The sequence below is a fragment of the Corythoichthys intestinalis genome, chromosome 7 (assembly GCF_030265065.1).
Source record: "Corythoichthys intestinalis isolate RoL2023-P3 chromosome 7, ASM3026506v1, whole genome shotgun sequence".
Taxonomy (NCBI): domain Eukaryota; kingdom Metazoa; phylum Chordata; class Actinopteri; order Syngnathiformes; family Syngnathidae; genus Corythoichthys; species Corythoichthys intestinalis.
Window position 1 is genome coordinate 23,184,706 of NC_080401.1, and position 13,532 is coordinate 23,198,237.

A 13,532-nucleotide genomic window follows, 5' to 3' on the forward strand; every position below is an offset into this window, starting at 1 on the left:
GAATACAACGAACTGTTATGCTGTTTAAAGTTTTACATAAATGTTTTTCCATAATTGTCATTTTCCTACACATTTCTACAACTGTTCTGTGTGTGTCCAATAGGTGGCATGCTTCTGCTGTTTATACACTATTACTGGATTACTGTGTCTCTAACTCTAAAAATTTCTGGGCATGCTAAATTTACATTTTTTTCTGCATGTAGTTAATAAGGTCAAAAAAAAAAAAAAAAAAAATGTATGCACAAACATTTTATTTGACGATTTTTTGATAACATAGCAGAACTTTTGGTTACTCTTACTGTTGTAAATGATTCATTCTTTGGCTTTTTTCCCTCCACTGTCATATTTCTAGCTTAGAATACCATCTGTATTGTGACATCCTTTGAGAAAGATTTCACTTATTGATATTCAGTTATTGAATTTGTATTACTCTGATTTGTGTTTTTTGGCTTGCATATAAAGACCTCTTTGGTAGAGGCTCAAAAACAATTGATTATTAAAATCTGCTCAGGAAAATTGTAAATATATGAACATTTTATTGAACAGCAAAGCAGAGGACTTAAGCTGAGTATGCTGACACTAACTAGCATCTTCCAATGTGGGGGCTGCCTGTGCTGGTGGGTAAGTCTTGATGCCTCGTAGGCCCATGGCACCATTGTAATCATGGGCGTAGGTTTGGTGTCAACATTGGTAGGGACGCTATAACAGCATAACTTGCATATACACTTTTTACTGGGGATGGGGCATTAATAAGACCAAACAGATTGGGTGAACGGGGGTCAGGGCTACATTTCTCATAAATATGCTGATGTGTTGCCTATGTAAAAATGAAAAAAGTTAAAATTGTTACTTTCAAGGGAGAAAATGGGAAATCCCCCTTTCTTCATATAAAGGAAATTTACAAGGGGTTTTGTTTTTGTGTGTGGGGGGGGGGGGGTTAAAAAATGTCTGCATAGGCTGCAAATAAAATTATTTTTAAATGAATAATGGAGAAAATAAAGAAATATATTTTAATGAATAAATGCACAGCTGAATCAACATTAATGGTAGAAAACACATATAGGTCAGGAGGACACAACTTTCTAAGCTGCTTCTTACTCGAGTTTTGTAGGTTAGCAAGTTCACACAGTTTAATGTTATGCTAACCGTGATACAGGTCGGACTTTCAGTAGCAAAATTAGTGGCGTGTTCCCCCATCTCTACAACATTGACGTCTACTTACAGTAGCTGCTGCTGCGGCTGGCCCCCCAAAAATTCTAGTATCTCTCGTCTTTGAAGGGGGTGGAGGAGGCGGCATGTTGACATGCATTTCTGTCGGGGTTGTGTGAGTGTGTGTGTTTGTTTGTTCTAGTCATCAGCACATCAAACGTGTGTTTTAGGGAAAAATTCAGCAATTGATTTAGCATTCAGACATTCTGCAAGTGAAAAAGGGTAAATAAGTCTGAACGTAATGAAAATACAGTAATTCACTTAATAATGGAAGGATCAATTCTATTTTTTTACAACATATTGGAAGACATTATAAATTATTATCATTCAGTGATAATAATTATCATCAATTATAATCATTATATAATTCAAATAAGGTTGCTTAAAAGTTGGGAACAATTTGAGCATCCTGAAAAGTTGGTAGTATTATGTCACTACCATCCCTATGCAAACCTACGTTCTTGATTATAATGGTGTTTCGGTGTTAACTGACCCAAAACTACTAAATCCACGCAGTGACAACATGAACTGGCAGTCGTAGATTGATTTAGGGATGCGCCACTGAGCTAACGCAATTCACTGTTTTTGATGCTGTGCTTAGTCCTGGTTAAACTAAACTCAGTCATAAATCTTAACATGGTTGCTGTCAGTGATGTGACCAATACGGCTATTTTTTCATTTGTAGACCAAATTCCAATCTGAGGATGTGTGATTTTATGTATTTTAAAAATATTTACAATGCCAGTACATTTCTCCAAATTGTGCTGCGCGGAGAAATGCATTATCTTAATTCACCCTCAGATGTCTGAGCTCTTCAATGTAAAAGTCCCTTAGCCTTTCAGGAGACGAACATGTTGCAGCTGCCAAGTCTCCACGTCTAAGGTTTTGTTTTATGGTATTTTTGTTGTTGTTGCTTTGTCACAAGCAGAAGTACAAAAAAAAAACAACAACATTCAATCGCCATGAAATCCGGTGCATGAGTGCCATTGGGAGCATTAGTTTTCTACAGAATATTTGTCAATATTATGGATACTGCCATTTACCTCCTTTCCCCAAATTTAATTTATTTTGATGGGATTTCAACCCCACTCACATGATGTAATTTTATGCACCTAATCACCCTTTTCAGATTCCACCACGCATGCTTTGCAAAAAACTTGCTTTGCTTAATGCACTGGGCCTTGGTGGTGGTGTTGGTGGTGTTACACTTGTATAGTAGTTTTCAGGTCCACATCGGCTAATCTTCTTGTTAATTGTAGCTAAAACATACTTCCTATCAATCTGAAAAACTGCTGCTTTTACAATCTATGTCTGTAAAAATAATTTTGCCTTGGTGACAAAGGATCACACTTTCCTCTTTGTGAATTTATTGTTTGATGACTAAACTCTTGAACGTTGCTCAGACTCTTATCAGCTTGCTATCTTTTTTGCGTCATCGTTACGATACGCAACACTATCATAAGGCGTCTTGTTTTACCTCATAGGTGGGTGAAGGAAGAGTTACATTAAAGGACATCATCCACCCTGGGTTATCTTAACTGACTCTTGCCTGGGGCTGGGTTCAGCTACTACTTTCACTCTGAATATTTAATATCTACATCATTATATAGGAAGATGTCAGACCCTCTTAAAAGTAGTTTACAGGATCTTGTTGCACTAAGAGAGAATAAAAGATTCCACATCAGAAACTTCAATTAACTGATATATTAATGTTGTTTTATTTGGGGTGCTATCCATCACATATTCCTGCACTCGAGTCTGAATCACGTGATTTTAAGGATCTGTTAATATCGAGTACCAATCTGATACCCTGGCAATTTATTATTGGGGGTAATTTATGTTGCTATTTTTGTGTATCGATCGTAAATGCCAACGAACAGTTTAAATTTTTTCATTAATAACAAATCTTAATTCTTAATTCTATGAATTTATTTACACTTCCCCCTTACTAATGTTGTTTCTTTACAACAGAAAAGGTAACAACAGTGGCAGTCAGATAGTGTTTTAATTTTTTTCAGGTCATTCATTGTCAGACAGAAGCAGCATTGCAAAACGCCATGCTAAAAAATAAGTAAAAATATCAAAATGGTTATCCTCTTCAGGGCAGGCTGTGGCAGGCAATGGATCAGCATTGTCATCTGTATGACCATGGCCCCCAACAAAATTTTTACGGCATATGAAGGTGAATGGCTTCACCTTGCTGGCGTTAAACTGGTCTTTTGGATGTCTGCACAAGTTGATCCATTGTTTTTCCCTCAGAGTTTTTGGCTGAGGGAAACTATGAAAAAAAAAAAAAACATCCTTCATATGTCGTAATGTCTATAGTTGTTTGTACAAGTTCCATAGCAGCAGTGTTTACTCAGCATTTTCTTTTTTGAAAGATTACCTGCAGAAAACAAGGAGTACTAGCATGGGTTGTATGCGAGCGGGCTTCTATGTTGACCTCCTTCCGGTTTACGATGGTGATATCACGCAGCCTTGCGGTCTAAAAATAGCATTCGTGCGGTACACTATTCTATCCTTACAACATATGGGAAGACAATCTAAATTACCTGTACAGTTTAACTAGACTCATTATATAATGCAAATAAGGTTGCTTAAAATTTGTTGGGGACAATTTGAACATCCCAAAAAGTTTTTAGTGTTGTGTCCCTACCGTCCCAATGCAAACCTACGCCCTTTAAGACAATCACTCGCGTGCACCTCGCATGCATGTGCCCTTAGCAATTTGCCTCTCGGGCAACTGCCCATCCCGACTGCCAGGAACCGGCATTGCATATATTAATCTTATGACTGTATGTTTATGTGTATGCCCGATTTTGGTTATGGAACAAGTTTGATTCGCAAGTCAAATCTGTGATGTGTAACCAATAATACAAATAAAAACATAAAAAAATACCAGCTCTAAGCGTAAAACTCACGCAAAAACACAATAACTATATTCTAAATGTGATAGCATTTGAACAAATTAAAAGAAGTATCCATCCAAGCCAAATAATAATTATTGTTCAAGTATTTTTTTTTTTCTGTTTGGTAGTGACGCTGTTATTTGGGCCTGTGTGTTTCTTGCACGGCAGATGGGGAACAAATAAACACCAAAGGAGATATTTTTCAGATTGAACTCCCAGTGGCCTCTGTTGTTTGTTTATTCACTCGTTTCAATACAATTAACGTCTAATAAGCCAAGGTACTGAACCGAACATCAGTCTCTCTCTTCAGTACTTGTTTCCATCAAGCTTTGCAGATTGGTTAAGTTCAATATAGTACTGTTTGTGATGTTTCTCTTTTCACTGTTAAACGTTGCCAATGCACAAAATAAATGGATCCATAGCTTTTACTTTTGATATCTAACATTTGAGGTACCAAATGTGAGGATGGTGCTTGAAACAATGAACTCCATTTATTGTTTGAAAGAGAATGCCAAAAAGAATAAGCCCTTTATATGAAACGGCAAGTGACATGCCCGTGTTGTCCTTCAAATTCCTCTGCTTTGTTAAATTCATTGACAGGATGCTGTTGTTGCAGGGCTATGTTACTCTAGCTAATACAGTAAAGTTCATTACATTACTAAATAGCAGATGACAACTTTTGTCACATAGCTTTTAGCAATAAAAATTATGATTGATCTACTTTTATGTCTGGCTGTGTTGCATAATCTTCATAATCTGTGCATGCTGGAGGTCGGATTTGTCCATCCATATGATGATCACCAGAGAGTTTCCCTCCTCATTAGAAAATCCTGAAAATGTTTATCCTCTTGGCACAAGAATACAGCCGGATAATTCAGTTGATAAATATTGACTCTGTCCTTTGTTTTGCCTAATAATATTATAATGTTCAGTGTGAAGGATTCAAATATCTCAACTAATTTATGTGCTGGTCTGCATTTTAACCAGTGTTTGCCATCCCTGTTAAAATGAGCCATCCACTCACAGCATCCGCCTTTGCACAAGACACCGATACTTTCAACTGCTTCCTTGCTGCTAAATTGGCGTCATTATACCCAGCAACTTTGTGTTAATTATGTTCACTACTGTGATGGATCAAAAGGGAAATGGAGTGAAAATGTATGTTGTTGCAATAGATATGGAAAGATTTAATACTGTAAAGTGCTTTAAACCTTTCTGAGGCTTGTGATCTTGCCCTGTAAGCATGTCATTGTTTAAGGTCTCCATCGTTTTTACAATAGTTGTACACTGAAGCTGCACGTGAACGGGAAAACCTCAAAACGGATTGAGATAAATGGAATTGGTATGAATGTGTTTTGGAGGTAGTTCTTTATACTGAGCCTTTTCTATAGTAATGGATTTGTAGTGAACACGGTATCAATGTTTCTTTTGTCTTTTGTCTCAGCTGCTGCTCTGCTGCAACCACTAACGCACACCTATGTCTTGGTTTGAGGTAAGCAAGACACACTCTCACTATTGCACACACCCACACAGCGGGCCACAAAATGTAATATAGTACTGTAAATCTTCATAAGAACAATAACCTCTAAATTGACAAGATATATTACTGCCTAATTGTTCCAATGTTATTTGAGGTCCATAGGAAATTGAAATATTGACTCTTAAACAAATTATTCCTCCATATCAGTACAGCAGCGTATTCAAATTTGTAACTACGATCCTATGAAACCCTAATGAACACCAGAGAGTTTAGTCACTCAGAATCCTTGTGCTCATACGAGAAGGGTTCTGTAGGGACTGGAACTCAGTTGTCACTGGAACGTATACCTTTTCTGGGGGTCAACCTGGGGTTACAGGAGACTTTTTTGGTATTGATACTGCACATGTACTGTATAAAGAAATCATTCAGTGCTTTCAGCACCGCTTATGGCGGTCATTCGGGATTTGTAAAACCGGACGTTTCTGTCATAATTTTTACATGAACATTACCAAATGTTTCCTGTTGACATCGTAATATTCCAGAAAATCGTATTCTTCTGTCTTGAATATATAAATAATGTATATGGCGGAAAACACTCAGGTGACTTGAAGTTCTGTTCGGAGACCCCCAATTTGGCCAAATTTCAAAATTGTCCGATATGCATGTGTGATACATCATTGGAAAGCTTAAAATCTCAATTTTCTGGTGGAAGAAAAATTTTGGACAGGTGGGCATTTAAAAAAAAAAAAAAATTAAACGAGATAATATCGTGTACTTACCTTGTTTCGATCCAAAAATTCCACGTCGCATGTATCACTGAGTGTCAAGACACAGCTGTGAATGGCCACAGCTGGATTTTTGGAGGCTTTTATGGGTGAAACATGGTAATATAACAAGGGTCGCGATGCAGAAATCGCAGACATCAAGGAGTGGTCGAGATTTTCTTTTTCATATATTTACCTATTTAAATTATTTTTTTTTCTCAATTTTTCTTTGTTTGGATTGATTATTTATCATCTAACATATCGGGGAAAATGCGACAGTAACAAAAAAATACAATTTAGCGATAGTTATGAGGTAGATATCCGTTACTTTTTTACAGACGCCATTTTTTTCATTGTGACGTAATCTGTTTAAAAGTTTAAAATATGCGAGTGAGTAATTTTTTTAGGTTGTTTTTTTATTTTAAACAAAATATTAGACATCAATTAATGGTTCTAATCTAAAAATGACATACATTTTGAATAATAAATATAATTACCTTGTTTTCATGGCTAGGTTGAAACAAAAACTGTTGCGCGACGTGTGTAAACGGGGTTTCCAGGGTAAAACAGGCAAATCAAAAATAGTTTGGGGGTTTAATGCGCCATGAATCTGCTTTGGCAGCATATAGATATATTGTTCTATCAAACACAACAGTGTTTTGGTTTAAAATACAGCAGTTTCTTTTAAAGAGGAGTGCAAGAGCAGAAACTGCTTTTTCAGTCTTGTCTGTGTTTTCTGCCATATACAATTGCAAAATGTAGAGGAAGTGTGGGAAATTCAGAAATCATGGTAACAGGCTCTATTCTGGGAATCCGACTAATCAGACTCTTTGCACCTCTAGGAGTGATAATCTATTCAATATGGCTAAAGGTTTTGCAGCTTCGCTTCTGGCTACCTGCTTGGATACATGCTCAAAAACATCAGACTTGCAGTGTGAAGGTCATCATGCTTGCTCTTCCTGCCATGCTCTTTCATGATCAATTAGTATTCACTTTCACAATTAGGGAAATAGCAGTAACTTTGATTGCCCCTGTGGCGTTTTTAGAATAACAGCATGTCTTGATTAAATGCTCTCATCTCTGATTACATGATGCTGGTACATAATGAGATGGTGTGTGTCTGTGTCGACACACATATGCGTGCTTGTTTGTATCTGCCATTTGTACAGTTTTTTTTTTTTTAAATCGCAATTCAAATTACTGTTGTCCTGATTGGATACTACGTATCGGTATCAGTGTCCGATACCGCTATTTTTGGAGGATCGGATTTGGTCAGGAGATCGGATCCGCATTGGTGTTCGCGTTTCCAGTACTACCATGCTTTTTGTCTCCTTTAAATCAAACCACTTGGCAAACATGTCTACTATGTGGGTTTGTTGCAATACATTTAATTTTGTAAACCAAAATATAAAGGATATATGTAATACTGGTTGCATTATTTTTATTGGTCTAAAAATATAAGTCGAGTATCTGATCTGAATTGGATAGGTATTGGTAAAACATTACGAAAAAATCGAAAGTACAAAAATATGTATCGAGACAGCCATATTTTAAATGAGAAAGACTTAATACATAATAAGGAAAAACATCTGCAATCATTATTCTTGCTGCTTTAGTGATTGATTCTATCAGGGATTCAGGCTTTTCCTATGTGGTTCCATTTTGTCACTAGAATTTGACACAGTCCAAGTAGGGAATAGTCTGATGATTCTTAACCATAAATATCAAGCTTGCAATAGGCCTGTCGCGACAACACATTTTAGTAGGCGATATATTGTCTCATAAATTATTGCTGATATTCGATATTATTGTCATTTTTTTTAACCAATTCAACTACTAATTTAGTGACAATACATCCTAATTACCCATTCCAATGCAATACATTGTTATTCTTAAATAAAACCTAATAAATCACCCATTCCAATGCGATACATTGTTATTCTTAAATAAAACACAAGCTATATTAAAAATAATTAACATAAAAAAACACACACAATGCATAACGAGTCATTTGATAGCTAGCTAAGTGCAGAATATGAAATAGGTGAGAAACCCAATGCCATTTTTTCTCTGCCAATTAAAGCCCATCAAAAGTGTTTATTTAATCCAGAATGACTGTCAAGTTGTCCTGCAAAGTGCACTTTAGCAAATTTGAAGCCAAGTTATTCACTGCCAAACAGATTTTTCATTATGGGTGTCATTTTAAAGTTATTCTTAGTGTACAATCTGAAGTATGTGATATTAACTCCAGAAATCTTTATTTACATGTTGAACATGACTTGCTTTTATTTTTGAAATGTTTGCTAAGCAGCTAACCATAGCTTACAGTTTATTTATTTATTCATTTTCTTTTTAAAGTGCACTTCTCTTTTCGTCATGCATGTTGTGTCAGTAATAGTTTTTAGGCTAAAGTGGTTGTTTTGTTCAATTAGCTTCAATGTGGCAATGCTAACGTTTTACAATGTTTAATATATAGACAAGTGTCCGAGGTACTTCCACTTTACTTCCCCATTTCTGCAAGCGACTTCTGTTTTCAAGTTTTTTACCATTGACTTCAATGGCACTGTAGTGGCGTCACTCACTAAAAACCTTGAAAAAACATGATTTGGAACTACTGCATCTTTCTGCCATCTCGACATGTGAAGACAACATTAAGAAATGGCCGAGGGTGACCACAAGTAAAATATTATCATATTTTATTGACTCTATGGCAGTAGATGGAAATGCCATGAGAGAGCTCCGAGGCATTCCAGTACCTGCACAGCCACAAAGTTGGATGTGTCCTCATACACGAACACAGGAATTTTGTCTTCATGAATTTGGATGTAGAACCAAGCCAGTGCCTCAATGCGCTGTACCACAAAGCATGGGTGCTGGTAACCAAGGAGGGAGATGTCGAAACTGCAGGATGTACATATATTGCGGGTCCCGGGCGTTCGTGTAGTCATGCCGCCCCTGTTATTGAAGGTATGTGCTCTAAAAATACGAAACCTAAAATCTGGTATATCAAACGACTTGTTGCCTTTGCTATTTAGGCTATATTGTGATGATGATTGTAATTATGAAGTTTAATAACTTATACTACAACTGCTGCTGCTAGCCTGTTGCCAATAAATACGTGTTGGATGGCACCGCATAAATGCAAGTGGTACAAGTTTTTTGTTCATTTGTTTACAGGGGGAAAACGCTGTTAGGCAAGGAGATAACTTGATGTGCCTCGCAACAACACTTACGTTGATGGACATACAGTGCCTTGCAAAAGTATTCGGCCCCCTTGAACCTTGCAACCTTTCGCCACATTTCAGGCTTCAAACATAAAGATATAAAATTTAAATTTTTTGTCAAGAATCAACAACAAGTGGGACACAATTGTGAAGTGGAACAACATTTATTGGATAATTTAAACTTTTTTAACAAATAAAAAACTGAAAAGTGGGGCGTGCAATATTATTCGGCCCCCTTGCGTTAATACTTTGTAGCGCCACCTTTTGCTCCAATTACAGCTGCAAGTCGCTTGGGTTATGTTTCTATCAGTTTTGCACATCGAGAGACTGACATTCTTGCCCATTCTTCCTTGCAAAACAGCTCGAGCTCAGTGAGGTTGGATGGAGAGTGTTTGTGAACAGCAGTCTTCAGCACTTTCCACAGATTCTCGATTGGATTCAGGTCTGGACTTTGACTTGGCCATTCTAACACCTGGATACGTTTATTTTTGAACCATTCCATTGTAGATTTGGCTTTATGTTTTGGATCATTGTCCTGTTGGAAGATAAATCTCCATCCCAGTCTCAGGTCTTGTGCAGATACCAACAGGTTTTCTTCCAGAATGTTCCTGTATTTGGCTGCATCCATCTTCCCGTCAATTTTAACCATCTTCCCTGTCCCTGCTGAAGAAAAGCAGGCCCAAACCATGATGCTGCCACCACCATGTTTGACAGTGGGGATGGTGTGGCAAACTTTAAACGAGACTTTTTATGAATATCTTTGAGAAATGGCTTTCTTCTTGCCACTCTTCCATAAAGGCCAGATTTGTGCAGTGTACGACTGATTGTTGTCCTATAGACAGACTCTCCCACCTCAGCTGTAGATCTCTGCAGTTCATCCAGAGTGATCATGGGCCTCTTGACTGCATCTCTGATCAGTTTTCTCCTTGTTTGAGAAGAAAGTTTGGAAGGACGGCCAGGTCTTGGTAGATTTGCAGTGGTCTGATGCTCCTTCCATTTCAATATGATGGCTTGCACAGTGCTCCTTGAGATGTTTAAAGCTTGGGAAATCTTTTTGTATCCAAATCCAGCTTTAAACTTCTCCACAACAGTATCTCGGACCTGCCTGGTGTGTTCCTTGGTTTTCATAATGCTCTCTGCACTTTAAACAGAACCCTGAGACTATCACAGAGCAGGTGCATTTATACGGAGACTTGATTACACACAGGTGGATTCTATTTATCATCATTGGTCATTTAGGACAACATTGGATCATTCAGAGATCCTCACTGAACTTCTGGAGTGAGTTTGCTGCACTGAAAGTAAAGGCGGCGAATAATATTGCACGCCCCACTTTTCAGTTTTTTATTTGTTAAAAAAGTTTAAATTATCCAATAAATGTTGTTCCACTTCACGATTGGGTCCCACTTGTTGTTGATTCTTGACAAAAAAATTAAATTTCATATCTTTATGTTTGAAGCCTGAAATGTGGCGAAAGGTTGCAAGATTCAAGGGGGCCGAATACTTTTGCAAGGCACTGTATATACTTGCGTTCTACTCGGGGGCTGCCGAGAGGCTGGGCTGGAGATGGTAGCTCGCCTCGCGGCGGACCGTCAGCTCGATCCTGAGATCCAACTTTGAGCTTTTTAACTGCAGCAACTTTAAGATATGCTATTGGGATTGGAATTACCAAGAACAGTGGGAGAAAGCCCGTCTAGATGCCGCCGAGGGTCTCCGTGATGTCGGGTGAACGTTTGGAGAAGCTCCCTTAAGTTCTGCTGTCTGATAACACATTCGTCGTATGATCAACCTTCGTTAATGTTTTTCTAATAATTTCATAAATTGTGATTTATTGACCTCTTTTGCACATGCACCAATCATTTTAAATAAAACAATAAATGGAATCATGTTGTCCAAATGTTTTATTGCGATCAATATCTGCAATAAAAAAGAATGACACATTTTTGTTTATACAGTATGTAGTATTTCCTTGTAACAACAAAATCCGTGTCAGCCCTTCTGCATTTGGCAAAACTAATATAATTTGTAATTTCACCTCATTTTGGTCACTCACGTGGCCGGGGTATCAATCTATACCTCACGTCAACACAGGCTGACAGGTTGTTATAATTTTGTCCACCAATGATCAACAAAGTGATAAGAACAATCATACTATCTCATCTACGTGTCATCTACGCCATACTGAATCAATTTTTGGAAATTCCGTGGGTTCGTCTGGCTTGATTTTGCAGTTTAAACTTTGTCAACATACTGCTAACTTCAACCGCAACGCGTGAGGTTTTTTCTAGACCAGAAGTTCGAAGCAGAAATTTTCAAGATTGTGCCGCCCAAATTTCGCTCAGGAAACTTGTCCATATGCGTTTCCATATTTTGTATGTCTGAACATTCTATGGCGTGTTGATGACCAATAAACATCTGTGAAAGGAATTGGAGTCTCATATGCAATCAACACGCACGTGTGCTGAGTCCATGCAGTACATGCAAACACATGAACGCACAAATACAACCGTTAGCCAAAAGTATGGAATCACCAGTCTCGGACGAGCACTCACTCAGACATTTTATTATGTAGAACAAACTCAGATAAAAAGCTTGAAAAAAATAATGAATTAGTTCAAAAGTGCAACTCAAATGTGCAACCAAGAAATAACAATCAAAACACATCTCTACTATTTAGTTGCACCATGGACTTGATGAGTGATGAACAGTATTCTTCATCAATTTGGTGCCAACTCTATTTGATTGCAGTTGCCAGATCATCTTTGCAGGTCGGATCCTTACTGTGGACCAAATTTTTTCAATTTCCACCACAGGTTTTCAATAGGGTTGAGATCTGGGCTATTTGCAGGCCATGACATTGACTGGATGAGGCTTTCTCCAAGGAATGCTTTAACAGTTTTAGCTCTTTGGCATGATGCATTGTCATCTTAGAAAATGATTTCATTATCCCCAAACATATTTTCAATTGAGGGGATAAGAAAGTTGTCTAAAATTTCAATGTAAACTTGTGCATTTATTGAAGATTTAACCACACCCATCTCCGCAGTGCCTTTGCCTGACATGCAGCCCCATATCATCAAGGGCTGAGGGAATTTTGATGTTTTCTTCTTTGTAAATCTCACTGGAGCGGCACCAAACAAAAGTTCCAGCATCATCACTTTGTCAAATCAAATTCTTGACTAATCACAAAAAATAACCTTCATCCAGTCATTCACAGTCCACGATTGCCTCTCCTTAGCCCATTACAGTCTTGTTGTTTTCTATTTAAGTGTCAATGATGGTTTCCTTTTAGCTTTGTATGAAAATCCCATTTCCTTTAGGCAATTTTGCACAGTTCTGTCCCATACCTTGATACCAGCTTCCTTCCATTTCTTCTTCATTTGTGTTCTGTTTTCAAGACATGTAGCCTTTAGTTGTTTGTCATGACATTTGAATGTCTTCCTCAGTCTACCAGTATGCTTGACTTTATCACCCTTGCCATGCTGTTTGTACTTGGTCCAGATTTTTGATACAGCTGACTGTGAACAGCCTACATCTTTAGCAACCATACGTGTAGCGTTAGACGTTTGATAATCCTCTCCTTGGTCTCAAGAGACATCTCTTTTGTTGGAGCCATGATTCTTGTAAATCCACTTGGTCCAGCAGCCCTCCAAGGTGTGATAACTGCACTGTTTTTAACTGCTGACTAACAAGCAGCTCTAATTAAGGAAAGGAAATTGACTGGGTGTGTCTGTATTTTCTACTCAAAATGGAGTGATTCCATATTTTTTTCTTCAGAATGGAGTGATTCTATATTTATTTCCCTGCACTTGCTCTATAAAAGTAACATTTACTGACCACCACAATGTTTTTTTTATTCATTTCTTTTAGTGTTTGTGAATGTCAAGGAGTTGCACTTTTGAACTAATTCATTATTTTTACAAGCTTTTATCCGAATTTGTTCAAC

General features: G+C 37.5%; 1 protein-coding gene across 3 annotated transcripts in view; it reads left to right on the top strand.

Annotated features, from left to right (window-relative positions):
- LOC130918526 (cAMP-specific 3',5'-cyclic phosphodiesterase 4D-like) overlaps positions 1-13,532 on the top strand; it is a 172,059-nt gene that overhangs the window by 6,691 nt on the left and 151,836 nt on the right. For all 3 annotated transcript variants that reach the window (XM_057840280.1, XM_057840282.1, XM_057840286.1), the window contains exon 2: positions 5,563-5,610. In XM_057840280.1, coding sequence (XP_057696263.1) covers positions 5,596-5,610 — 15 coding nt within the window. In that variant the 5' untranslated portion in view covers positions 5,563-5,595. The remainder of the gene's footprint in view (positions 1-5,562; positions 5,611-13,532) is intronic.